Source organism: Notolepis coatsorum (genome assembly GCF_963971535.1).
Source record: "Notolepis coatsorum genome assembly, chromosome: 20".
Lineage (NCBI taxonomy): Eukaryota > Metazoa > Chordata > Actinopteri > Aulopiformes > Paralepididae > Notolepis > Notolepis coatsorum.
In genome coordinates this window covers 26,538,250-26,565,580 of record NC_140184.1, presented here as the reverse complement: position 1 = coordinate 26,565,580, position 27,331 = coordinate 26,538,250, and the positions used below count along the sequence as shown (strand labels likewise).

The 27,331-nt window shown below is 42.6% G+C and overlaps 2 protein-coding genes across 4 annotated transcripts; one reads left to right on the top strand and one right to left on the bottom strand.

Moving 5' to 3' along the window:
- Positions 1 to 876: 876 nt before the first annotated feature.
- Positions 877 to 7,689, bottom strand: LOC311247035 (BTB/POZ domain-containing protein 1-like). 2 transcript variants are annotated; one of them, XM_084337321.1, is made up of 8 exons: positions 7,090 to 7,689; positions 5,516 to 5,672; positions 5,023 to 5,128; positions 4,730 to 4,927; positions 3,582 to 3,774; positions 2,682 to 2,769; positions 2,418 to 2,564; positions 877 to 1,936 (listed from the first exon to the last, which is right to left on the bottom strand). In XM_084337321.1, the coding sequence occupies exons 1-8, from the start codon at positions 7,509 to 7,511 to the stop codon at positions 1,778 to 1,780; spliced, it is 1,470 nt and encodes a 489-aa protein (XP_084193447.1). In that variant the 5' UTR covers positions 7,512 to 7,689; the 3' UTR covers positions 877 to 1,777. The 2 variants fall into 2 exon arrangements, with proteins under 2 accessions (XP_084193447.1, XP_084193448.1); XM_084337322.1 differs by having other exon boundaries at positions 878 to 1,936; positions 3,582 to 3,711.
- Positions 7,690 to 8,011: 322 nt separating this feature from the next.
- LOC311247022 (transmembrane 6 superfamily member 1-like) lies at positions 8,012 to 27,232 on the top strand. Of its 2 annotated transcripts, XM_084337302.1 has the most exons (11): positions 8,012 to 8,032; positions 8,112 to 8,210; positions 8,309 to 8,412; positions 8,599 to 8,700; positions 8,802 to 8,901; positions 9,655 to 9,737; positions 12,955 to 13,073; positions 20,598 to 20,702; positions 21,546 to 21,638; positions 21,801 to 21,920; positions 26,791 to 27,232. In XM_084337302.1, the coding sequence occupies exons 1-11, from the start codon at positions 8,022 to 8,024 to the stop codon at positions 26,980 to 26,982; spliced, it is 1,128 nt and encodes a 375-aa protein (XP_084193428.1). In that variant the 5' UTR covers positions 8,012 to 8,021; the 3' UTR covers positions 26,983 to 27,232. The 2 variants fall into 2 exon arrangements, with proteins under 2 accessions (XP_084193428.1, XP_084193429.1); XM_084337303.1 differs by lacking the exons at positions 8,012 to 8,032; positions 8,599 to 8,700 and having other exon boundaries at positions 8,071 to 8,210; positions 8,798 to 8,901.
- Positions 27,233 to 27,331: the final 99 nt, after the last annotated feature.

Genomic DNA, 27,331 nt, shown 5'->3' with positions numbered 1-27,331 from the left:
TAATAAACCAAACCGTTTGTAAATCCGTCAATATTTCAGCGAGTTATGAGTATTTTTGTCTGTGCAGCTCACTCACTCACGGCTGCCCCTGGCAAGATGGCGGCGGTTCAGTGACGTCACTCTCCATTGGCCGGCAGCGCGGGCAAGCTATCTAGTGTTCTATATATATATCTATGGTCTGGACGCCTGAATACTTTTACCAACGGATTTCCAGTTCCGCATTCGCGTTCTGCGCTCTGATTGGCCACTGACGTTTCTGGTCGTGCCAATCGTGTGACGCCTGTTTCTTTCACTGGTTAAGCTTAGGCACTCTTTCGAAGTTGGTTAAGGTTAGAGTTTGTCTTAGAGCAGGGCGATAGAACACCAGCCCTGATTCCATACTCTAACCTTAACCAACTTCGAAAGAGTCGCCTAAGCTTTAACCAGTGATAAACTAGGCGTTAGGTATTTGCTGCTGTTCGAGGCGGAAATGGGCACGTCACGCGATTGGGCGCACATGTCACATGACCAGAAACGTCAGTGGCCAATCAGATCGCACCAGAAACGTCAGTGGCCAATCAGATCGCAGAACGGGAAATCAGTTGGTAAAAGAATAGATGCGGTCTGGACATTTACGGTGGCCAGTTTCGAATTGCAGCCTCCCGTAGGTGCTCTTTAAGAGGGTTTTGAATGTGGGTAGGGATTCACATATTTTTACGGCTGTGGGTATAGTATATATATTATTTGTATTGCCTATATTTATTGTAACATTATTCTCAATAGGGCACACAGACCCTCATATTCACCTTTGTTTACACTATTTTTCCTCACATTTTTATATTCAGATTTCATTTTATTGTTCATACTGTTTGTTTCTCATATTTGATATACGGTATATAACATGAAGAACTAAGCTAGCTCATTTCTCACAGAATTCCAGGCTGCCATTGAGATCACAGCTTCATACGTTTATCTAAGAAACCAGTCTTGTATTGGTCTCAACACATTTTATTGCTAAAAATAGACAATTCAGCTAATTTCAGCAAAGAAACGTGTCATCTTATGCTTCAATGAAGTGCTAAGCAAACAATATAAGAAATTACAGCATGTCACATTGGCAAACTCACATTGGTACAAATCATCATCATCGCTGCAATGCAAAAACAAATAAAACACTTATAAACATCCGTTGATAAAATGAGAGCGGTAGTGCACTAAGAAGTTGTACATTTAAGAGGTTTCTGCAATTGCATCAACAAGCTTTTTTATTTTGCCTTTATTTTGCCAGGAAGTCCTATTGAGATTCAAAATCTCTTTCCAAGGGAGACCTGGCCAAACATGGCAACACAGGATGAATTGACACTAATCCAACAATAAGCGCTCGTCTACAGTTGCACACATCGAGACTAGAGCCCTGCACTGGCACCCTGATGGCAACAACGCCCATAGAACACCAGTGTAAACCGTATGTATCTCATTCCAAACAATGCAAGGTTCTGGCCAAATGTTTCTAATGAAACCAGAAGAGAATTATGTCATCAATCAAACTTCAACCAGTCCTTACCAGATTTACACATCTCCTCAATCACGATCATGTCTACACACACACACACACACACACACACATGTAAACGGGCATGATGCACACACGCACGTACGCACGCACACACACAGTGGGAACGTTCTTTATTCCGAGTGGACATGAGGCACAATCTTTTCAGCAGTCCGGTCAGTGTCTCCAGCAGTTTTGAAGTGTCCCTGTTGAGTTTTCCCCGGTCAGGTAAAGCACCGGGTCTGTCTAGGTGTAGTAGATGATCTCTGGTATCTGCCCGTCTTCCACCGAAGTACCATTATTGTTCCCAGGAGAGCTGAAGAAGAAAAACGTCGTCTTGGTGCCCGTTGCCGATTCCTGGCTCACCTTCTTCAACCCCTTGGTGCCGTAATGAGAGTCTGGGCCCTGAGGAACATAGCCCAACGGGACATCGCAAAGTCATGCGTTTCACATGGGCCACAAAGATAACGGCCATGCATTACAACCTGGGTTCTCAAATGTATGGGTTCAGGGATCCAAAATGGTATTTATATAAATATCAATATATTTGAATGTGTCTGAGTCCCACAACGACAACAAAACAAGCACGAATTTGCAATAGCTGCAACATTTTTGCTACAGGCCATTCCCATGTCCCTTTTTTAGCCAATTGGCATGCACACACACACCTGCATGCAGACACACTTGACCTCCAATTTACAGCCTAGGGTGAAAACTGTGGCTGCTAGAGGGTTGGGAGGTTTTTGTGGACCAACCAACCAAGAGTTGCTGGTCGCAGCAAAAAAAAGAGGAAATCTCATCCAGGTCCCTGGCTTGAAAGGTTTATGACACCATGCATTAGACTTAAGAGTGTATATTGTATGGAAATACTGGTAGAAGAACCAACCTTTAACGTGGCACAGGCCGTGTAGCTGACATTGGGCAGGATCTCCACAGGCTCTTTGAACATGACTCTGAATGTGTTCGCTGTGCCGTCACAACTGAAGCCTGTGTCGTTCTGACCGAGTGTTACGCTTTTGTCGCTCTCAATTATCTACATAAAAAAAGGGAAAGATCTTTATTGAATAAACACATTCATGCTAAAACATGATACACACAACCGATACACATTTACACACTAAAGGTACTAAGAGAACACTCTCATATTTACCTGTATGTTAACCTGATAGTCTGTGGGTCCGTGTATTGAACCATACAAGCCAAACCCTACTATTGATATTCTTCTATTTACATTGAATCTGTAGAGAAGAAAAGAAAAAACGAGGCACAGATTATTATCCGTTTAATATCTTTCCATTTTCCCTTGTGAATGACATCAAAGAGGTACGTTCAGAATTTTGGACCTCTAGCCCTGTTGCCTACTTATCAATTATGTTGTCAATCCTCTGTTGTAGAGTCCTTTCTTAGTGCAAGCCATGCTGTTATTCATACTGGATACCTGCAACTCCGGCTCATTTGCCAAAAAAACAAATGTAATGGGGACACTCATCAATCTGCATTTAAAAATAACTAAAACGTACACCATAGTGTTCCAAAGGCAGTTTAAATTTGTTATACCTGCCTACCACCTGTCCTTCACTGTCTACAACTGCCTTACAATGTAATCATAACTACCTACCTCAAACTATAGCCTACCCATATAATTCTGTATGATAGCATGTACAATAATGCTGTATATACCGTATATATATAAATATATATCCATATCCGTCTGAATATACCTGCATATAATTCTTTCTATATACCTATTTATACACCTGCATATAACTCTGTATGATAGCATGTACGATAATTGTATTTATATTTACCGTATATATATTTATATCTACCTGCATATAATCTAATATGTTAAAAGTGCTTTTGCAGTGGCCCCAATACGTTACATTCGTTTTGTGGCTAACAAGAGGAGAAGCTGCGTATCCCAGTATCAAGCCACACTTCTACGCTTCAGAAACATCATCAAGATGTAGGAAATAGGACATGAGGCCCAGAATTCTGAACGTACCCCATAATAAAAAGACCCCCAAAGCACCATCGTATGTAGTCTCACCTAATTCTGTCACTGGTGCCACTGTACCCCCAGCGACTTTCAACTTGGTGGAACCTATTAATGCTGCATTCCTTCCCCCTGAGACAGCAGCGGGGTCTGTCAATGTAGTCTACGCGCGGTTTGGGGTTTACTGTAAAGTGTAAAAAGAGATTTACCACCTCCCGATCGAACAATATTCCAGACTGGGCAGGCCCTGTTGCACAAGAAAGAATATCAAACTGATTTTCTATGGTTGAGTTATTTGAACATGACAAACAAATTACAACGGCAAATGACAAATAAAACAAAAACATGCAATATGTGTGTACTTATGTTTGAACAGATTTACTGTACATCTCTAGTAGAGCTGACCCAAATGCTTCAAAGCTTCAATCGCTGTCAAAATCACTACTCGAATGCTTCATTTAATTGTTGCATTTTTTTTATACCCCTCCAAAAATGTGCCTACAGAAATAAATTAAAGAAATAATAATCCAACATTCATTTTGAGAATCCGTTTTTCTCATGACTGACATCATATGAACTTTCAGAAAACCTGTCTACCCCATAGCTCTCATTTACCCACCACATTGAAACTTGAATAATGAAGCTTTGAAGCCCAATACATGGTAATCGGGACAGCCCTAGTCTCTAGGTATTTGTGAGTCTATGATGATTGATATATTACATCTGTTTGTAAAGCATAAATGCACAAGCCACAGGGTAGGAAATTAATGGCGGCTCAGGGCAAAAAAATACCAAATAAAGTTCATAAAAATGAACCAGAAATAGATATTAAGAGATGAAGTAAAACAATAATGAATAATAAATGTACAGATTGCCATAATTCTCTCATTATGGTCCGTTTGTCTTTTTAGGTGTTTGGAAGAAGCAGCTCTAGAATCATTGAGTTCAGTTTGTGTGTTTGATGGATCTCTTCCTCAGTCACACAGCTGGATTCATCATCACACTCAGCAACTGCACATCCTTCCAAGTACCTAGAAAGCGCTAGTGCACATTATTATTATTGAGTTTTGATTCAATTACCCCATAAATGCCAAAAACCCTGCAAAATGTCCTACCCTGACAAGTAATGTAACAATGGCATGAAAAACTATATGTATATATATATTTTTTTTAATTGTGTTATTATTTTTAGGTATGCTCACCTGCTGCAAACTCCTCCACTGTCATGAGTGGGAAGCGGATGAGTGTGAGGGCTTTCCCCAGGACCTTCTGTTTGTTCTCCGAGGTCAGGGGAAGCTGTTGCCTGCAACACTCAGCATCTGCCCAGCGCACCACTGCCCCAAACAGACGGTTCTCCCTGATGCCCAGAGTGTCTCTTTCCAGCACTGCGCATAAGGTGTCTGCACATCACACACACACGACACACACAATGAGTCTAGAGAGAGATAAGACAATATTTTGACCACAGCGTCTTTGATGATGACCACTTACATACCCAGATCAATATCGGTAAAGCCCTCTGCGTTTATTGCATCAGCAGTGCTTTTGTCTATGGTGTCCAAACAAAGGCTGGCAAGCTGAGGCTCGTCAAATAGCCTGGCCTGTGATAAGCAAAACAGAGGATGAATTAGTACTTTGCAGTCAAGTCACCTACTACAGGAGGAAGTTCCATGGGGGAATTTCCACTGGTTTACAAATTTGCATCATACCTTGTTTGCCAAAGAAAAGGAAGACTATGCAACATGATTATCATTTGAACCATCTGGGGGTTTCCAAATACAATGGTAAAACTATGTAAAACTGCTAAAGTAAAACTTTGGGTGTTATATATGTAACCTGGTGCCCTTTGTCAACCCTGTTTTTTTGGCTGGCTAACTCTTGATCGCACAGGGGGGGGGGGACTCTCTGTGGCTCCGGATCTCTTAAAATCAAGAGAGTAAACTTGTAAATAGGTCCTGTGCGAGTATGGGGGTGTAGCTGGTGTTTACCTGAGTGAGGAGCATGAATGCGTTGTCAGCTCTGAGGTGCTTTGTGAGAAAGTCCACACATTGAGCTTCCAGAGCAGGCACAGCATATTTTTTTGCAGTGTACAGGGTCGTCATCACAGTCTCTGGGCCTATGTGGACCTCATCAGAATACAGGAACCTAGGAAAAGGCAGGAAGGAAAAAAATATAAATACAGTTTATAGGAAAAGGAGAAGATTGGCACGCAATCTTGAAAACAACAGTTTAGAATTATCCCTGGCAAATTATACCAAAACCCCAGTCAGACTGTGTAAGAAGGGTGACGTCGTCACCCCCACAAGTCACTAGTTTGTAGTGCAGAGGCAAACGAGACGAGATTGATCTTTATTTATCCCCGTGAGGAGATTTGGGTGACAAATAATGTGGACATGGATAACATTTCCCTCACAAAGCTGACAATTACTGGGCGAACCAATGTACAGTTTCTACGTCAAATGTATATACTCTCTTTTCTGGACTCTTTTTGTATCACAAACAGTACTGTATTTGCAAATCTGGTAATATGTCATAAATGTATAGATGTAGCAGTACTGTCTATCTGTATGTCGTGTATGTCATATATATGGCCTGATAAATTGAAAATGGGGGACCCTGATGTAAACAAGACGAAAGTCTCTCTCTGGTCTGCATCCCCTTAACAATTGTATGTATTGAGCTGTACTGTACTGTACCAATTCTGCAATCTGTTAATAACGTTTTCAGTCAATCAATCAAACAAACTAGATTGCAGACCAGAGGGAGCTCCACAAATCATGTTAAACCCAGATTCGGCTCAAATAAGGGACTAAACACGTTTCGCAATTATGCCACATCAATGTGGAACGCCCTACCCAAAGCTGTAAAGGAATGTGGATCACTACCCACTTTCAAAACCTCTCTCAAGGGACACCTACGGGAGACTGCAATTCAACACTGGCCCCTGTAAATATCCTAACCCAACCCCCTCCAATGTACAGTCATTTACCTAGTATGGTTGTCAATAGTCCAATGTACAATTTTGTTTGTTTGTACAGTGTCTCCCCCCCCCCCTCAATGTACAGTTTTACTTGTTTATACAGTGTGCCCCCCCCCAACCACCTCCAATGTAAATTACCCAGTATGGTTGTCAATATCCCAATGTACCCAACCCCCCCCCACCCAACCTCCTCCAATGTACAGTTTCTACGTCAAATGTATATACTCCCTTTTCTTGACTCCTTCTGTATCACAAACAGTACTGTATTTGCAAATCTGGTATGTCATAAATGTATAGATGTAGCAGTACTGACTATCTGTATGTCATGTATGTCATATATGTCCTGATGAATTGAAAATGGGGGACCCTGATGTAAACAAGACGAAAGTCTTTCTCTGGTCTGCATCCCCTTAACAATTGTGTGTATTGAGCTGTACTGTATTGTACCCATTCTGCAATCTGTTAATAAAGTTTTCAATCAATCAATCAAAGGCTGCCTGCTAAATGAAGAGAATTGTCTCGGTGTGCTTGGATTCAGACAATGCACGGTGATGATAACTGGGCCTCAGTAGTTAACATTACCTGAGCAAGGCAAGAAAGGCGGCCGCCTCCACGTCAGGTAACTCTATCTCGGCCGACGTGGTGGCCATGCCCCCGTTGAACATGGCATCAAACACAGCACTTCCAGCGGCCAGGACGAACTTATGGGCCGGTATCCGCTGTGCCTGTCTGGCTTTGCCAACGACAAATCGAACGTCGCTAAGAAGTTCGTTATTGAAAAGAAAGGCGAAACGCTCCTTCAGCGAGCTCTTCGTGGCCTGCCAGTTGTACATGGGTTCCCGGTGGAGGCCCGCCGCCGGAGGGGGGATGGAGGCCGAGGCAGAGAGCGCTGCTGCTGCCGCCGCCGCCGCGCTGTTCCGTCCCGCCGCTCCGGACTGCAAGAAATTCGACGCTTGTCCTTCAAGATTCGACGGCGCTCCGCCGCCACCGCCTCCTGTTGCCATCTTGTAGTTGCAGTAACTCACTGTGTATCGGTTTCTACTAGTAGCGACGATTACAACATTTTAATTGTACATATTTGCGGTCCTTTGTGATGTTTTCTTGTCAGAATAAAGGGCCATCGTTCCTGGATGTTTACTAACTCTCCTGCGGTCCAGAAATCACGCACACTTCCGCAGTTGACGCCTTCCTGTTAGTGTTATGGCTGCTTGGTTGATGTTTTACAAGTGACCACTAGTGGGCAGTGTGTTCTCGTTCGCAATAATTATTGTTGATTATACATTATTGGTTGACATTTTGCGGTAATGTTTTTTTAGGCCATGTCTTCTCACAAGACAGACAATGTAATTAATTAAATGGAAAAAGTAAGAATGTTCTAGAAAATTCCCATAACCAAATGTATCGTGATTCGTGTGTGTGTGTGTGTGTGTGTGTGTGTGTGTGTGTGTGTGTGTGTGTGTGTTGTGTGTGTGTGTGTGAGAGAGAGAGAGAGAGAGAGAAGGCACGCAAAAAGCATGGAGCAACAGTACGTCGTATTTATTTTACGGCATATGTATTTTATATTAAACATGGGTGGTTGAATAATCTAGATAATCTATCCACAGAAAGACAATGAACGTGTCTGCCGGGACGGGAGTGTTTGTTTTGTCCTTAATGTCAATACCCATCTCCTACTTATTGAATTCCTTACTTTACACCAATAGGTGAGTGTGTGGATTTATGACAGGTAAAGTTGGATATACTTTCTAAGTTTCAAATTGACCAACATTTTGAATAATGTGTTATGACTTACTGTCTTTAGTATTGAAGCAGTGTTCTATGCTGGGTGTACTGCAGTTCTTACCCTGGCAATTTCGGCACGTTTTCTGCTCAAGAAGAAGACACCAGACGATCCACTTTTCTATGGTATGTTCTTCATGCTCTTTCATATTCTATTTTCACATTCTCTGACTTGACTAGGCTTGTTGTTCATTTTATATGGAATGGAAACATATGAATATACGATAGGCCTACTGCCTAATCTAAACACTACAATACTTTATTTATTTATTATACAGTTTAAATATAGACGTTTTTGTTGTGCACCGCTAGTGTATGGAGTGTATGCATTCCTGAGTGTGCTGAACCTGATCGTTGGCCTGGAGCAGGACAGTATCATTGATGGCTTCATGACATTCTATCTTAAGGAGGCAAGTGCTATTATGTCTAACAGCAGGGGGTCTGCCATGTGAAGGACTGTATCTCTACACAATCTACATACTTATGTATGAATTAACCTTATGTGTTTCAGGCAGATCCTTATATTAACACGGCTTATGGACACATGATCACCTATTGGGATGGCTGTGTGCACTATCTCATGTATCTGCTCATGGTTGTGGCGATAACCTGGGGGTAGGTTCTATTCTGTGATAGGAAAAAAAGTTGATCAGTACAGCCTTTTTGGTCTGTACATTCATTGATTATACATGACCAGCTTTAGCGCTGGGCAATAAACCAACAATTTACAGATAGCAGCATTACCAACCTAATGTTTCCCATGTCAGTATGTATGCTAAATGTTCCTCCAGTGAATATAGGCTGTTGTGACCCTTTAATTCAACTGCATGTGCAGCAACCTATCACATGTTGAGAGACAAGCCTGTTGACTGTTGGAGAATGTGGTCTATTTGTGTGCTGGTGTTTGGAAACAATTACATGTGCATGCTACTAACCTCTGATGGACTTCAGGTCATACCGTCCAGCTTTAACCCTGTAACCTGCTCTTTACTTATCACTTGACACACTGTGACTTAGTGAGTGGAATTAATGTTAACAATAGCCTATGGATTTGTCAGTAAATTATAGCAGTTGAACGACTTTTGACAACTCTTTGTCGTGTTGATGTGGTGTGAGTGCATATATATAGGCTACTTCTGAAGACTGCCTGCTCTAGCTACTGTTGTATCACGGCATCAACAAGTTAATAGTGATTCATGTGGAGCCTATGTTTCAAATCTAGAGCCCATACCCTTTCAACCCATATTGTACACATTCAAAAGTGTAACCATTTTGAAAATCTGAGTGTTTTTGCTTTATTCCTGAAAAGGTTGACTTTTTGGGGACAGGAAGTTTCCATCAGGAGTTGTGTGTTGTATGTGTTTACAGGGATAGTTACAGAGCCATTGGACTCTACTGGGTTGGATCCTTTCTCATGTGCGTCATAGTCTACGTTCTTGGGAATGTTGTGGGTAAGTAAGTAAGTAAACTAAAAATAATAGGATAGATTTACATGGCTCCGTAAACGTAAAAGGTAATGTCAGTCAGTTATTTCATTGATTGGATGAGGACCATATAAACTCAAACCAAGTCCAATTTCATGGAATCATTTAATGGTGGAGTCAAAAACGGTCCTCACTGTTGGACCGTAAAATAACAACTGTTTAGATTCAACCAACTAGACTTGCTGTCTGTGGCTGACCGCAGGGTATATCCCTGAAACGGTCAGAATCCTCAATGACACATTTTGACCAATTCCCTGATCTGGTCAAATGGTTTAGCCTACCAACTGTCTTTATACAACTTTCTTTTGGTCACTGGATGCTATAAAGTTTAGTGAGAATCACATGAACAGCCTAAGAGGAGTAGGGGGGGTAAAAAAAAGTTGTTGTCGAGAATTGTAAATGGTGGTCATATAGTTTTACATCACAACACTAGGATATCACAAAGTAACACAAGTAACACATTTAAAATATCATGATCAGAGTAGTTAACGATTTATGTTTTGTGAGAATAGTACCATCATGATGCCAAATTATTCAAAACTTCACATGCCTCCTTGTTATTGTAAGACAAACATATTTGTCAAGTTTGGTCCAACTTGGATGATGTATTCACAAGTAACGCCTCACTTCCTCTTTACCATGTGTTTTCTTTCAGAAATTCAATTGTTTAACCTGATGAGGGCGCTAGAGGAAAGGTCATGGGGTCACCAAAATCAATAGGCGTATTCCTCTAGAAGTCTAGAGGGCACGAATGTTCACAGACATTTTTTAAAGATTCTGATTAAAACGCAGGAGACGCTGAGTTCGAGCCCAGCTCTCAGCGTTGCTACCGGCTGGCCGGACGTTCATACTAACACAATTGGCAAGTGTTAGAGGGTGGGAAAGCCGTGGGTGGGGATTGGACGTTGTGGACAGCGACTCCTACATGTCGGTTTGGTGATGCCGATGCGGCGGAAGCAGGAAGTAGCGGGGGCAGCGTGAGCCTCCCACGCGTTACTCCTTGCCACTGAGAGTTCGAGCTGCTGCGGTGAAAAGATGCGACAGGCTGCCTCCTCGTGTACCGGAGGGGACACGTGATGCAAGGCTTCGGTCCTCACTACAACCGACCAGTGGGAGGCATAGTCCAGCAACGTTCGAGACAGGGGAGGGAAGAATTGGATCATACGAAATTGGGATGGGAGAACATTTTAAAAATGGGGAGAAAAAGTGGATACAAAAAAATTAATAATATTCTGATTAAAACTATTGGTGTTTATTATGAAGGATCTGCCACGGCGGTGGTGGTCAGGGTGAATCCAGAACATCCACATCATGGTCTTTCAGGGAGATAATTATGTGTTTAGCTTATTCCACAAAATGTTATTTGGTTTGAGTTGACATTGTCCTTATTCCTAACAATATTTCACTGATATGACCATAAATAATCCACATTTCATTTGGATTTAATTTTGATTTGCTCATCACCAGATGCATAATTGACCATATCACATAGTGGCCATTTTGCTCTTATGTCTTGCTCAGGTTGGGATTTCCTTCCACCCTGTTCCCAACCTGAGCATGACCTAAAAGCAAAATGGCCACCATGTGAATATTGTATTCAAATCTTTTGCTATTTTCTTTTAAAATACTGTTTTGGAGTCTTAATTTTTGTAATATGTAATATAGGACAGGCATATATAAGCATTATGCTTCAGTCTGTACCTTTTCAGTCACTGTAAAATCAAATATTGTTAACACTTTGAGTGCCACTCACGAGATATCTCGGGTTTTTAATAGTGACGTTGAATGCCACTCACGAGATTTCTCGGATTTTTTTTTTCTTTTTTAGCGATCTGAACAATTATTGCATCACCCGAGCCTACCCGAGTATAGCCGAGCGGCGCCGGCGATCACTGTGGGAAAAAGCGCCCCCTGTCGTCTCCCAGATGACATAAGTGATTTTGGAATGGACTCAATGAAAATGAATGGGGGAAAAAATCCGGTAGTCCACATTTTCCAGTCCACTGATCCAGCTGGGGTTACCACAGTTCATTCTGGAACCTCAGATCCCCGCTGATCATGGAGTTCTACAGTATCGCGTTGGATCCATACACGTATCGATTTTTTCGAATGGTGATCAGGAATTGGAATATACCAGTTGGATACCATCTGATGTCAGGTAAGGACTCTATGTTATCAGTGGTAGGATAATCAGAGTAAGTTTGATGAAGATATAGGCTGTTTTGTGAAATGTCTTCTTTCGGTTTCACTGTAAAAGTCAGAGAGGAAATCAACGAGGCAATTATCCGCGCGCGGCCGCAATGTGCTTGCGTGCACGTATAATATTGATCATCTAGCGTTTATTTGAAAACGATTCATAAAAAGGCCGACGAATATCAACGTTGTGGAATATTCCACTAAAAGACGATTTTCATAGAATGCTCCAGAATGAGCTGTTTTTTATATCAAAACGGGGGCTTTTCTAAATGCTCTGAAACGGAAACGACGCGATAAAAAAACAATCTGCCTTGACAGCACTGACTGGAAAATAGTCTTTGATAATGCGATGGGCAGATTATACACATAGCCATAATTTAAAACATAGATTAGGCGATATTAACGTTAACATTGGCGCCGATGGTGGCATTCAGCCGGTAAAAAGGAAAACCAGGCGTGGCGCTCAAAGTGTTAAATGATGGTGTATATTGTATTGTGTGAGATGATGACTGAATAAACTACTACTACTACTACTATTAATATGGTCCGACTCCATATTGAGTGTTATGTGTTTTGTGCCCTGATCAGGCGCTCCTAGTGTGATGTGTCGTGTCTAGCTATAGTTCCCTGTCGTGGTTTTGTAGTCCTTATCGTTTTCCCCTCCAGCTGTGCCCATTTGTAATTAACCCAGGTGTGTCTTGTCTCGTCATCCCCTCATGTATAAGTATTCTGCCTTCCCCTTCGTCTGATGCTGATCCTGTCTGTGCAGTATGTGTTCTTGTTTGTCGTTACTTTATATTTCCTTTGTTCAAACCATGGTAACTATTAATTAAATATTCTTTGTTGATTACTTTGGCTACCGTCTCCTTATTATGTTACATTGACTCGACATCGAGCCTGCTAATTGTCAATGGTAACGTAATATTGAGCACCAAATAAGCTTTTATTTTTCACTCAACCAGAGGTTGCATTGTTTTGTTCTTCACAGGGAAGTATGGGGTCCAGCTGAACCCTCTCTTTCTCTTCCACATGCTCTATATCCTGGTATCTGTGTGGGCCTGCTTCCGCGTCTTCTGCCAGCCCTGCACGCATGAAGCTCCGGCGATGGTGAGACCCCAATTCCTCAGAATCACTACTTTTAATCAAATTTAACATTAGATACAATCTGGCGAGGGGACATCCCAGAATTGGACTCTTGAGTTTGACTGGGATGATGTTTGGACAAATGTTACATTGGCCTCCCGGAACCCTAATCACCAGCAAATACATTTGAATTATATTCATAGGACATATCTCACACTTGATTGATTGATTGAACACCTAGGAAGCTGTTTGCTATGGGACTCGTGACCGACTCTCGGTGCACTTTGTGCTCTCTGAGGGCCACTGGCACTTATATGCACATGTTTTGGGATTGCCCACCAGTAGCTCGTTTTTGGAAATCCATAACGACTAATCTTTCAAACATATGTAACCTAACAATCCCACTTACGGCAGCAACGCTACTTCTAAACGATATAACATTACTACCAGCATCCATACAACAAAAAATAAATCATTCTGGCGGGCGTTACTGCAGCCAAGAAGCTGATAGCTATGAGGTGGAAGGAACTTGAGAAACTCTGTTGAAGTTAGAGGTTGCAATGTAGGATTGCAAGTAACTGTCTAACTGCATATATAACTGTTTCCACTAGAGGGCGCTCTAGGCGGAGCCACTCATGATACCACCAGGTGGCGAGTATATAAAGAGATGTCTCCTCCCCCTCTACCTCTTCTCCACCTGCCTCTCAGTGAGAGGAGAACTCTAGAACTGCTCTTTAACATGTGAATGAATAAACCGCGCTAAAGATAGAGACCATGCCTCTTGACCACATTATTGTCGCCCCATAGCCAGATTCTGTCAACAGGTTATGGGCCCAGATCACGCCGGGGCGAAATAATAAGGGTAGCAAGCTTAGCTAAAGTATAGGCTAGGTTAGCACCGGGAGCACCGCGTGGCTAGACGCTAGGCCAACAAGAGCTAAAGCTACGCCTACCATCGACCAAGAGGATGGCGACCAAGGGAAGGAGCAAATGGCCCTCATTCAATGGAAAAGCAGAGGACTACGAGCTCTGGGAAGAGCGCATGTTATGCTGCATGCACGGTGCGGGACTGAAGACGACGATCTTGACGGCCCCCACGGGACCACTGACGGCGGAAGAGCAAGCCCTGGATGACCAGCGTAACGCAGACGCGTACTGTGAGTTAGCGCCACTGCTCGACGACACAAGCTTGGGGCTGATATTCCGCGACACTAAAGACAAAGGCCGAGAAAGCCTGGGGGTGTTGAGAGAGCATTATATCGGGCAAGGAAGACCCCGAGTCGTGGCCCTCTACATAACACTAACAGGACTGAGGAAGGGGCACACCGAGACGGTGACCGAATACGTTATCAGAGCTGAGCAGGCCATGACGGCATTGAAGAGTGCAGGAGAAGCACCAAGCGATGGGCTAATGATGGCGATGGTGATGAGAGGACTACCGTAGCTGTACAAACCGTTCACACTCCTGGTAACACACGGTTCAGCGGACATGACGCTGGGAAAGTTTAAGGCCAAGTTAAGAAACTTCGAGGCCTCAGAAGATGCCCACCCAGCCGCCGCGGAGGCGGGAGAGAGGGTGCTGAAGGCCCGAGCGACGCCAAGGGAGAGGACCAGGACCACGGCGGAGCTGGCGTGTTGGCGATGCGGAGATAAAGGCCATCGAGAGGCGACTGCACAAAGACTGTCTGGTGTAGCTTCTGCAAATCCACGGGGCACACAGAGAGCGTGCATGAAGAAACACGACCAGAGCGCGCGATACGCGCATGGACAAGATGACGGCCATGGACGAGACGGCGGCTACAGACAAGATGGCGGCTGTGGACAAGATGGCGGCAGCGGACACGATGGTGGCGACGTGAGACGTGAGACGGATCGAGACGACGCCCGGAGAATAACGGGACAAGAAGACTTCGCTTTCGGGGCGCGGACAGCGTGCATCGCCAGGCCGGCGCAGCTGCAGCGGGCCCAGAGGAAGGGACTGATCGTGGACACAGGTGCGTCGTCCCATGTCATCAACGACAGGAGTCGGTTCAAGAACTTTGACAACACTTTCCACCCGGAGAGACACAGCATGGAGCTGGCAGACGGGAAGCGCACCTACGGGTTGGCGCAAGAAAGAGGAGACGCACAGGTATGCCTCACGGACAGTGGGGGGCGCCGGCGTACAGTGACGTTAAAGAACGCTCTCTACGTACAATCGTTCCCACAAGGACTATTCTCTGTAATAGCTGCTACTGCAAGCGGTGCCAAGGTATTCTTCGATAAAGGTAAAAATTTTCTTGTAGAGCCTGACGGTACACGGTTTAACATAAAGATGTACCAGAGAATGTATTATCTGCAAACAGAGTGTAATGACAACGACAAGTGTAATGATAATAATGATATGTGTAGCGTGACGGTCAGTCACGATATTCAGACATGGCATGAGATTATGGGTCATTGTAATTACGGGGATTTACTGAAACTGCAAGCAGTGACAGAAGGCATGCACATTGAAGGTGAAAAGTGTAGACCTGACAAAGAATGTGTAGTGTGCAAAACGGGGAAGTTGACTCAATCGAGAAACAGAAATCCCACAGAAAAAGTAAAGGTACCACTTGCGCTAGTTAACACGGATCTAGCCGGTCCAGTAAGCAACGAGTCCATAGGAGGCTTTAGATATGTACAGTATTTTACAGATGTGTGCACAGGAGCAGTGTTTGATGACTTTCTCAAAGCAAAGAGTGACACACTCCAGGCCACGGAGAAATTCCTGGCAGACGTAGCCCCTTATGGTAACGTAAGATGCTTGAGGTCCGACAACGGAACCGAGTTCACAAACAGAGAGTTCCAATCACTGTTGAGAAGGTACAAGATAAGACACAAGACGTCATGTCCTATCCCCCACACCAGAACGGCAGAGAGTGGCAGAGAGGAAATGGTGCACCCTTTTCGAAATGGCTAGGTGTAAGCTAGTAGACAGTAACTTACCTAAGAGCCTATGGCATTATGCGGTGCAAGAAGCCGCTTACACCAGAAACGGGTGCTTTAATAAGCACACGGGCACCACCCCGTATACAGCACTGACAGGAAAGAAGTGTAATCTAGCTAGAATGCACAAATTTGGATCAGTGTGTTATGCGTACCTGCAGGACATAGGAAAGCTCGAGTCCAGATGTGAAAAAGGACTTTTTGTAGGGCACGAAAAGGGAAGCCCCGCTCTCCTAGTTTATCATCCCGGTAGAGGGAGAGTGCAGAAACACAGGCTAGTCAAGTTTGTCACAAAGACAACATGTGAGAGCGAGACACAGACAGAGGAGCCAGAGCTGGACTCCAGAGTAAGGTGTGAAGAAACAGAGACACCTCAGCCGACAGCCCAGTGTACTTAGCACGGTCGTACAGACAGACAGTCAGCCACCCCGGGCGATGACGAGGAGCACCCGAGGGTGACGTCAAGTGCCCCAAGCAGTGGGAGGTATCCCTCAAGGGAACACAAACCCCCAAAGTACCTGACAGACTATGCCCGGAGAGAAAGTGGCGAGGATGACAGTACACTTACCACCGTTGATTACTGCTACAGGGTAGTCAGTGGGGTACCCCCGACCTTTAAAGAAGCCATAGTGTCCCCCGAATCAAGTAAATGGGCGAGAGCAATGGATGAGGAGATGAGGTCCCTAGAGGACAACCACACCTTTACTCTAACCAAGTTACCAGAGGGCAGAAAGACAGTGGGAGGGAAATGGGTGTACTCAATCAAGGAGGGTATTGAAGGCCACGACAAGTACAAAGTATGGTTCGTAGCTAATTGCTTAAATGCTGAAGGAGGGTACTCCATGTTAAATACGGAAGGAGGGTGGCTACACTGCTTAAATGCAGGAGGAGGATACTCCAGGTTTAAATACGGGAGGAGTAGAATCCATATTTAAATACAGAAATGGATCCTATGTTTAATTCCATGTTTAAATACAGAAATGGATCCCATGTTTAAATACAGAGGTGGATGATTTACCATGTTCTAAATGATTTAATTATGTGGAAAAGATCCTGAAATGTTTTGACTGATGTAAGAGATGTATAGAGAAGCTGTGGGTAGCCTCAGTTGTTTGACAACCTGTACTCGCCCTGACCTATGTTTTGTAGTGAGTAAAAATTGTCACAGCATTTTGCTGACCCCACAGAGAAGCATTGAACTACGTCAAAAACATGTTTTTCGTTATCCCAAAGGTACAGCAGACGAACAGCTGTGTTTCAGAAAGGGCAGCGAGGGTTTAGGGCTTAAAGCTCACAGTGATACTGTCAACTTGTGAAGCCGAGTGTATGTTTCTAGCTATGACAATGCAGAAATTTGTTTATCTAGAACAACTGCTCGAAGTGATGGACACCTATGTATATATGAAGACTGTTGTTTATGAGGGCAACCAGGGAACCATGGTGATTGCTAGGAACCCAGTGTGCCGACATAGATGTAAACATGTCGATATAAAATATCTTCTCATCAGACACTATGAGAAAACCTGTTTCCAAATTGAAATTGAAGAGATTTGCAGAGGTCATGTTTAACGTGTAAATATTGAGTGCCATATTCTTTTGATGTTTTGGATTGTATTATTTTCTTTGTAAAATGTTTTTGGAGAAGTTATCCAGTGTGCTAAACAACCCTAAGTGGGAGTGTTGAAGTTAGAGGTTCTATGTAGGATTGCAAGTAACTGTCTAACTGCATATATAACTGTTTCCACTAGAGGGCGCTCTAGGCGGAGCCACTCATGATACCACCAGGTGGCGAGTATATAAAGAGATGTCTCCTCCCCCTCTACCTCTTCTCCACCTGCCTCTCAGTGAGAGGAGAACTCTAGAACTGCTGTATAACATGTGAATGAATAAACCACGGCAAAGGCTAAAGATGGAGACCATGCCTCTTGACCACATTATTGTCGCCCCATAGCCAGATTCTGTCAACAAACTCTCACTGATTAATTGGTCTCTGACACTACTGGATGTCATCTATATGGAAATCACTACTGCACATGTAATTGGGGTGGGACAGACCAGCATTGAGCTGTGGGTCGCAGCGGCCGATAAAGTAAAGGCCACTATCTAGCAGCAGAGCGGGGTTGGGGTGTTGGTCCTGGGGGGGTCCTGGGGTGGGAGTGGGGGAGGAAATGTCTTTTGTGGTGTCTTTTGTGGTGTCTGTAATAGTACAAGTTGGTTTTTATGTTCTGTATTTATTATTATTGCTAATGTCGTTATTGTTGTGGTACTGTGTGGTCTTGTTATTATTATAATTACTGTATTGTGTTGCCTTGTTTTTTGTTTTGATAATATTTGATAATTTGATAAATATTATTCTGTGTAATGTATTTTTCTGTGTCAACAGTACTTGTTTTGTGAGCTACTGTTACAATTTTACAGTTACCATTTGACTATTTTACAATTTTCATCAGTAAATTAGATTAGATTAAAATGTATTGTCATTATACAGTACAGTACAATGAAAAGAAGTTTGGCATCCAGTCAGTGCAATGTAACAATAGTAATATACAATGTACAAGTGATTAAACTGGGTATAAAATATATAAATTGGTACTACTGGGTGCTAATCTGATGTATTAATATGTACAGTGATACAGGTATAAAGAACTATTGGAACTATAAATTGAGGTGTTGTTTTACCAACTCACACATTCTCCTACGCAGATAGTTGGACAACATTCCAATTGTGTCAAACATCTCTGCCCAAAGAGGACGTAAACTAACCGGTGCTACTGTACCTATACTCATATTATTTTCGCTAACATATTGAATGAATAATATTATATTATTGTTCCCTCTATTTTTTTTGTCTCTTTCATAAATAAGAACCGAAAATAATTTGAAAGGTTTAATTATTTAATTTCACAGTATCTGTGCAACCTTGTTTCTTCACTGTGTCCATGGAAACAACGATGAATGCATCCATAAAGATAGGGTGTCCTTACGCAGAAAAGATTGTCTTTTTATTTTTCTGATAACTACATCACTGCATAACTGTTCAGACAAACTTAATTTCTGGTTATTTGTGATACTCTGTATACACCAAATTGAGATTTATAGGCACGGATGTCCAGATTTGGTATACATTTTGGCTCTCTTGGGCAGAGGTGTTTAGCACACTGTGACATACTGTAGGGGTAGAGACAGCTCTGCTTAGGAGTGTGGTGTGGTGGAGAATGTTTAGAATCTTTCAAGACAGCAGGTAACCATGCTAACCACTCCCCAAACATTCCACACAAGGCAAAGATCAATCACCCCACAGCACACTCAAACCTACAACATCTGCTTTTATTTATCAAAGGTAATACATCTTTAATGACGCATCAAATGCCAAATCAAAAATGTTTGAGTCAGAATTGTCTGTTTTATTGAAATCTGCACAGCAGGTTACTATACTTAAATGATTAAATATGATGTTTAGATTGAATGAGGAGCCTGACACCTAGGAGGAATGGTGGTGTTGACAGCAGATGACAGAGACAGCAGTGTCGCTAGCTTACTTGTAGATGCACCTACATAGCGATAAGACTGCTGAAACTTACTAAAGTGAAATAAGAGGTGTACTGAAAAAACCCTGTAGCTTTATTAAGAAACAATGCATTGTCACTATTACTTCTGGCACCACTAGTATGATTTCAACATCAATACGTAATTGCAGAATGGATAGATTACTGCAGAAAAGGATGAGACTCATGAGAATAAAAGGTAATGGTCGAGACAGCGACTGATGAGAATGAAGGGTAATGGACGAGACAGCGACTGATGAGAATGAAAGGTAATGGACGAGACAGCGACTGATGAGAATGAAAGGTAATGGACGAGACAGCGACTGATGAGAATGAAAGGTAATGGACGAGACAGCGACTGATGAGACAGCGACTGATGAGAATGAAAGGTAATGGACGAGACAGCGACTGATGAGAATGAAAGGTAATGGATGAGCAGCGACTAGTTGTTATATTCTGTGAATGAATGAATGAATGAAAACTTTATTTAACAGATTGCAGAATGGGTACAATACAGTACGGCTCAATACATACAATTGTTAAGGGGATGCAGACCAGAGAAAGATGTTTGTCTTGTTTACATCAGGGTCCCCCATTTTCAATTCATAGTGTATTGATATTGTTCCCACTGAGTTGGATTCAAAGGAGTTCTGCTGAACGGCATTGAGGCACAAAGGAAGCCTTTCCAAACAAAACTCTCTTTATAAACAAAAATAACTCCACATTCACAGTTAGAAGAGGCTGTTTACTGTCTCGTAGCTTCTTCAAAACAAATCCCATGCTGGGAGGCGGTAACAAACAATCTCCATTGCAACAGCAAGCAATGGGGTTTGTGGGAAACATAGTCTTATCAAGATAATTAGGCTATCAATTGTTTCGGCAATGGTCTCGTTTGTTTACTGTAATTATACCAATGTATCCCAACTAATCTGACAATGATACAGTATATGATATCATATATTATTGTTGAACATTCTCCTTGTAGTAGCTTTAACACACTTTTTTTTTTTTTTTGCTGCTGCTGCTCTGTCAGAGCATCCAGAAGGCCCAGAGGAAAAGTTTAGTCAACAGACCTTTGGATGTTCTATTCATCATCTACCTCATCTTCGCTACAATCTTCTGCATCTTCAGAGGTCTGGTAAGGATCACTGTGAGGTTCAACAAACTACAGTAGCTTACTGAGCTGGAATGATAAACTACTGTAGTTTACTGAGCTGGAACGATAAACTAGTAAAACTACTGTAGCTTACTGAGCTGGAACGATAAACTAGTAAAACGACTGTAGCTTACTGAGCTGGAATGATAAACTACAGTAGCTTACTGAGCTGGAATGATAAACTACTGTAGCTTACTGAGCTGGAACGATAAACTAGTAAAACTACTGTAGCTTACTGAGCTGGAATGATAAACTACTGTAGCTTACTGAGCTGGAATGATAAACTACTGTAGTTTACTGAACTGGAACGATAAACTAGTAAAACTACTGGAGTTTACTGAGCTGGAATGATAAACTACTGTAGCTTACTGAGCTGGAATGATAAACTACTGTAGCTTACTGAGCTGGAACGATAAACTAGTAAAACTACTGTAGCTTACTGAGCTGGAATGATAAACTACGGGAGTTTACTGAGCTGGAATGATAAACTACTGTAGTTTACTGAGCTGGAATGATAAACTACTGTAGCTTACTGAGCTGGAATGATAAACTACTGTAGTTTACTGAGCTGGAATGATAAACTACAGGAGTTTACTGAGCTAGAATGATAAACTACTGTAGCTTACTGAGCTGGAATGATAAACTACTGTAGCTTACTGAGCTGGAATGATAAACTACTGGAGTTTACTGAGCTGGAACCATAAACTACTGTAGTTTAATGAGATGGAATGATAAACTACTGTAGTTTAATGAGATGGAATGATAAACTACTGTAAATTACTGAGCTGGAACAATTCACTACATTTTAAAAGGTGTTTATTTCAGGTGGTGCTGGACTGTCCCAGTGAATGGTGTCAACAGTACACTAAGCAGTATGAACCTTATCTGAAAGACCCCTCAGCCTATCCTAAAATACAGGTATGGTAGAGATTATGGTGTTGAGTCTAGGTAAAGCTGGTTTTCCCAACCTGTTCATAACATTGTTATAACGCTATCAAAATCATTACACTGATATGTTTTACATAAGTTGTATCTAATGCTGTGGATTAATCTATGGATTTCAAACATCATGTGTATCAGATGCTGGTTAACATGCTGTACTCTGGGCCATACTACATCATTACCCTCTATGGACTGCTGGTCCCAGGATGTGAGTGGATGCCAGATCTCACCCTTGTGCACTCAGGGGCACTGGCACAGGTAACTGTGATAACTTCAGGGGCGTCATTGACTAGTGGTGAACATTCGACAACTCAAAGCACATGTCTCTCATTTACAATGGGTGTCTGAAAATGACCACAATGACTATCCATTTCAGTAGGGATGCTCTACCTTAAATCTGGGAAAACAAGAGTATCTGTTGGTAATATCTCTTTGCCTTTGCCCTTTACAAGATATCCCTGATGTATAGAAGAGGTCAATTTCCTTCATGCATTAATTTTTCTTAATGAAAATACCGGTCCAGAGCCAAGCGAGGGCAGCTGGTGTCACATGGAGGCTGTGGATAACCCTCTGAGGGATCACTCATCATTATTATTCCAGTGAAGGTGTTGCACCAGGGAGGCTAAAGCTATTCATATCTTGTCTCTAATTAACTTTCAAGGGTTTAATGAGAGCAGTATGGTGCTGTTTTGATATATCTCTCAACATCAACACAATATGATAAATAAACCTAAAGGACCATACCTTCTTGCCTTGATACAAAAATGAAGGTGCCCTTCTTTTTTCATAACCTTTTACCATTACTAAAAAGTCTGGTAGTGCTTTTCTGCCGATTCACCACTGCCAATCAACACATAAACTGAAGAAAGTCAACACATTTGACTAAGATACCATAACTAACATGTTATGTTTCACTTGTTTTCTGAAAGGTTTTGCCATTGTGATATAATATAATCAACAATTCCTCTTATTCATTTTTAAACACTATTAAAGCACAATAGAGCACCTTTTGATTGATTGATTGATTGATTGATTGAAAACTTTATTAACAGATTGCAGAATGGGTACAATACAGTACAGCTCAATACACACAATTGTTAAGGGGATGCAGACCAGAGAAAGACTTTCGTCTTGTTTACATCAGGGTCCCCCATTTTCAATTCATCAGGACATATATGACATACATGACATACAGATAGTCAGTACTGCTACATCTATACATTTATGACATACCAGATTTGCAAATACAGTACTGTTTGTGATACAGAAGGAGTCAAGAAAAGGGAGTATATACATTTGACGTAGAAACTGTACATTGGAGGAGGTTGGGTGGGGGGGGGTTGGGTACATTGGGATATTGACAACCATACTGGGTAATTTACATTGGAGGTGGGGGGGGGGAGACACTGTATAAAAAAGCAAAACTGTACATTGAGGGGGGGGGGAGACACTGTACAAACAAACAAAATTGTACATTGGACTATTGACAAAACCCTACTAGGTAAATGACTGTACATTGGAGGGGGTTGGGTTAGGATATTTACAGGGGAAGACTTCTCCTAAATGCACCTCAAATGTTCTTCATGGGGTTATGTGGTGTTTAAGACACATTTCCAGATAGAGTGGAAGCCTATGGCATTGGTGAATTGGCAGAAAATAACTTCACAAATGTTTTGGTAACGGTAAAAGATTATGAAAAAAGAAGGCAGCCTTGATTTTTGTATCAAGGCAAGAATGACATAGAACCCACATATAAAAAAGACTGTTATGGTCCTTTAAGTAGCCTAACTGAATGTGTCACACTGAATATGGCAGATGTTATGACATGCTCACATTCTTTGTCAAGTCAAGTGTTCCTTTATTAATCCCCTTGGGGATATTCAGGTGTCATAGCAGCATGGAGGAGGTGGGAGGGGACTCAGGGGAGGTACAGGAAGGAAATAATAGAATAAAACATGATAATAGAATGGCAATAGACTGTAGACAATGTACTGTATACTCTATCGATAATAGTATACATGGTATACATAGTAATAGTACACTATGCCAGAGTCCGTGCAATGTTTAGTATTTAAGAGACAAACAGTCCTAACCGTTCTCGAGTTCTCCAGCTGTTAGTTCTCCAACTATTGGCAGCAGTCTATGCCCACAGTTGTGGAGCCTGATGGCTAAAGGCACGAAGGACTGCCACGGCGATTAGTGGTGTGTCGGGGAGGATAGGTCTATGGCTGAACGTGCACCTCATCTTGGCTAGCTTCTCATAGAAGGGGTGGGAGAGGTTTTCCAGGATCATTTCCAGCTTTTTCCTCATCCTCCTCTCTGCCACCACCTCTAGTTTGACCAGTTCGACCCCCATTACGGAGATACCCCCCCTCCCCCTCTGGCGAAGAAGAAGATGCTGGCTACTACCGACTGGTAAAGCGACTGCAGCAGCATGTCCATAGTCCAGTCGTATCGCTGTGTGCTTCTCAGCTAGCTGGATGGTATTAAATGTGCTGGAGAAATCAAAGAACATGATTCTCACTGCGCTGCATGGCCTCTCCAGGGCCTCTCTGCATGTAGATAATGGTGTTCTCCACCCCGATGTGGTATGCAAACTGCAGGGGGTCCAGGGAGTCACTCACTAGGGGCTTGAGATGTTGCAGCCTCTCGAAGGTCTTCATGACATGTGATGTCAGAGCGAGTGTCCCTTCTTTGGCACTGGAGCAATGCAGGAGGTCTTCCAGAGCTGGGGCACCCTCTTCAGCCACAGGGAGAGGTTGAAGTGGTGATGCCAGCTGCCCGGCACACTCCTTGAGCACTCTGGGTTGGTGTTGTCTGGTCCCCTGACCTTGTTTGTGGGGAGGGACACCGGTGCTGGTGGGTGGGGGGAGGGGCTCATCTGGTCAAACTTGTTGACAAATTAGTTCAACTAATTTGCCCTTGACCACCATGCCACACACACACACACACACACACCTCTCTGTATACTTTATCATCAAAGTTGAGTTGACATTAGGCTTGGGCGGTATCATTTTTTTCACACGTCATACCTTGATGACATAATACCCCGGTATACGGTATATGACGGTATGACTTTCATTTTCATCAGCGGGGGGGGGGGGGGGGGGCAACCTGTGTTACCAAGTAAACAAATCATCGTTAGCTCTCAGAATGGTAGTCAGAAGCCAGCACCGTTAGTGTTAGCATGTAGCCTAGCCATGGCAGACTATTTGATCCCTTAAGGGCTCGAAATTGCGGGATCATCCCTATGTTCCCCGGGTCCTATGTTCCCCGGGTTCTATGTTCCCCGCTTTGATTGATTAATAGATTGAACATTTTATAAATTTTTATTATTTTATTAATTATTAATGTCCGCCTTGTTTCGAACGGTTAAGCTTAGGCCCTCGTTCGAACTGGTTAAGGTTAGAGTTTGGAATCAGGGCTGGTGGTCTAAAATTTTCAATCTATCAATCAATCAAAGCGGGGAACATAGAACCCGGGGAACATAGGACCCGGGGAACATAGACATGCTCCCGAAATTGCCTGGGTTTTGGTCATATGCTCCCGAAATGCTCCCGCTGTTTGGCTACTTCTATGTGCAGTGAAAACTACTCGAATGCTTTATAACCTAGTCATTGATTTAGTTCAGGGTAATCTAAGATTAGCCGCAGAGCTAACGCTAGTTAACGTGAGCTAACGTTAGTTAATCAAGCTCACAGAGAGAGATAAACAGCTGACAGCGGATAGTACAGGACGGTACAAATACAATAAAAAAGCGGGTGGGGGCTGTTGTGTAAACCTTGTACTCTTTAGTTCACATATAATAAGAGACGGATTATTTGCTTGCTCCACTAGTGCACAACAACACAAACCAACTCCTGTTACCACAACGCTTTACGGTATTTTCACAGCACTGTCGCAACATTACCGTAAAACGTGAACTCCGTTGTGACCCACTCGCTCCACTAGTGAGGACTGGTCTCGCCCTCTGCTGGCGCGTGTGTGCACTACACTCAAAACTCTGTTTCACTGTAATAGAAACTGAAGCGCATCTGTGATTTTGACGGTATTGATTTTCAATACCATCGGGATTTCTAAATACCCTGGTATACCGTAATACCATCATACCGCCCAAGCCTAGTTGACATATACATACAAAACAGTCAAATACTTCTTTTCACAGTTTTTCTTGGTGCAACAAAGGTAGTTTCAGTGCGTCTTTTTTCTTCTTTTTTTTTACCATGTAACCTGGCCTCACCTGGGAGACGAGAGTAACTTGTTTGGCTTCATACTTACAGTACAGCTGGTACAACCACCCACAAAATAGAAGTATCTGTTGACTAATCAATTGATTGATCTACATAGCGGTACAATTGGGTTTCCCACATGGAATCATGCAGATGGACCACTTTAAATCTAGTGCTTACGAGAGATTGCTCATATTTTTTTCCAGGAAATAACCAATTTAGCATGGAATAAAAACTAAAAAAGAGAACGTCTTGGTTGACTAAGATCAAACACACTGATTAATGGCCTAAGATCAAACACACTGATTAATGGCCTATGGGAGGGGAACCCTAAAACAGATAATGGTTTTAAACGGCATTTAAATAACATGTCTGTTATTAAGTGACACATATCTGACATCTAAAGAGGGGAACAGCAGTAGGATCATAATCTGAATGGTAGGAACACCCAGGGAACCAATCACAGTGGTAGCTCTCCTCATGCCCGGACCAGCAGGCTGTACCAGTCAGTCACCAGGTCTACAGAGGGAGTAGCTGACTTCAGACTGGTAGGAATGATCCTATTCGTTAAATGTCAGCTGCCTGCTCAGACTATAAATAGAGATGCTGGTGCTGCTCAGGCAGCCATGGTTGCTATGAGACGGGCTCATGGGTCATTTTCACTGACTCGCCCAGATACAAAGATACAAGATAAAAAAATCAGTCACCTTAAAAAATGGTGGCATTGTGCAATCACCACTTGAGGCGCACATATCATTTGAGTGGAATCTTGTGAAGGAATGCTTTCTGAAAGCCATCTGGCAGTTTGTGGGGGAGGTAGAAATAAACAGCTGTGGGGGATCTTTAACGTCATGGTTACTATTGTCAACTTTCTTTTTCTTTCTCTCCCTTCTTCTTAGGCTCAATTCTCTCATATCGGGGCGTCTCTCCACACACGGACACCGTTCTCCTACAGAGTGCCCCCTGACAGCCAGTCCGTCTTTCTGCTGGTCAATGTCCTGTACGCTCTGCTGCCCCAAGCTCTTTGCTACCGCTGTGTTACCATGCCAGCCTTCTTCCTCAGGCACACACCAGACAAGAAGACTGAATGAGTGAGTGAGTGAGTGAGTGAGTGAGTGAATTAAAGTGTGTTGGAGGAGGGATGGATTTAGGTTTAAGTTGGGGAGGTGGGACTTATTGAGGACTGAATAAATTATAGCCGTGTTTACAGAATGATTTAGACCTACTTTTCACAGTTCTGGTGCTTATTTTGATTTGAGTTGTGGATGTGGTGATGTCATAAGTTCTTGATTATGTTTGGTATTGTTTTTATGTTTATTATTAGCGGAATATGTGGCTGATTAAAAAAGGAATATTATATTATGCAGTATTGCTTTCTCTTGTACTTTTTTTTAAATACTGTTTATTCTTCTTTTGAATGATGGGTTAAGTAACAAAATA

Excerpts from the sequence above, each read along its gene's own strand:
- LOC311247035 (XM_084337321.1), bottom strand. The coding sequence starts at position 7,511 with ATGGCAACAGGAGGCGGTGGCGGCGGAGCGCCGTCGAATCTTGAAGGA. Across the intron at positions 5,129-5,515 it reads CATTCATGCTCCTCACTCAG|GCCAGGCTATTTGACGAGCC; the intron begins GTAAACACCAGC and ends TGCTTATCACAG. Across the intron at positions 3,775-4,729 it reads AGTGGAGGAGTTTGCAGCAG|GGCCTGCCCAGTCTGGAATA; the intron begins GTGAGCATACCT and ends CTTGTGCAACAG.
- LOC311247022 (XM_084337302.1), top strand. Across the intron at positions 8,413-8,598 it reads AGACGATCCACTTTTCTATG|TGTATGGAGTGTATGCATTC; the intron begins GTATGTTCTTCA and ends GTGCACCGCTAG. Across the intron at positions 20,703-21,545 it reads TCTGCATCTTCAGAGGTCTG|GTGGTGCTGGACTGTCCCAG; the intron begins GTAAGGATCACT and ends TGTTTATTTCAG.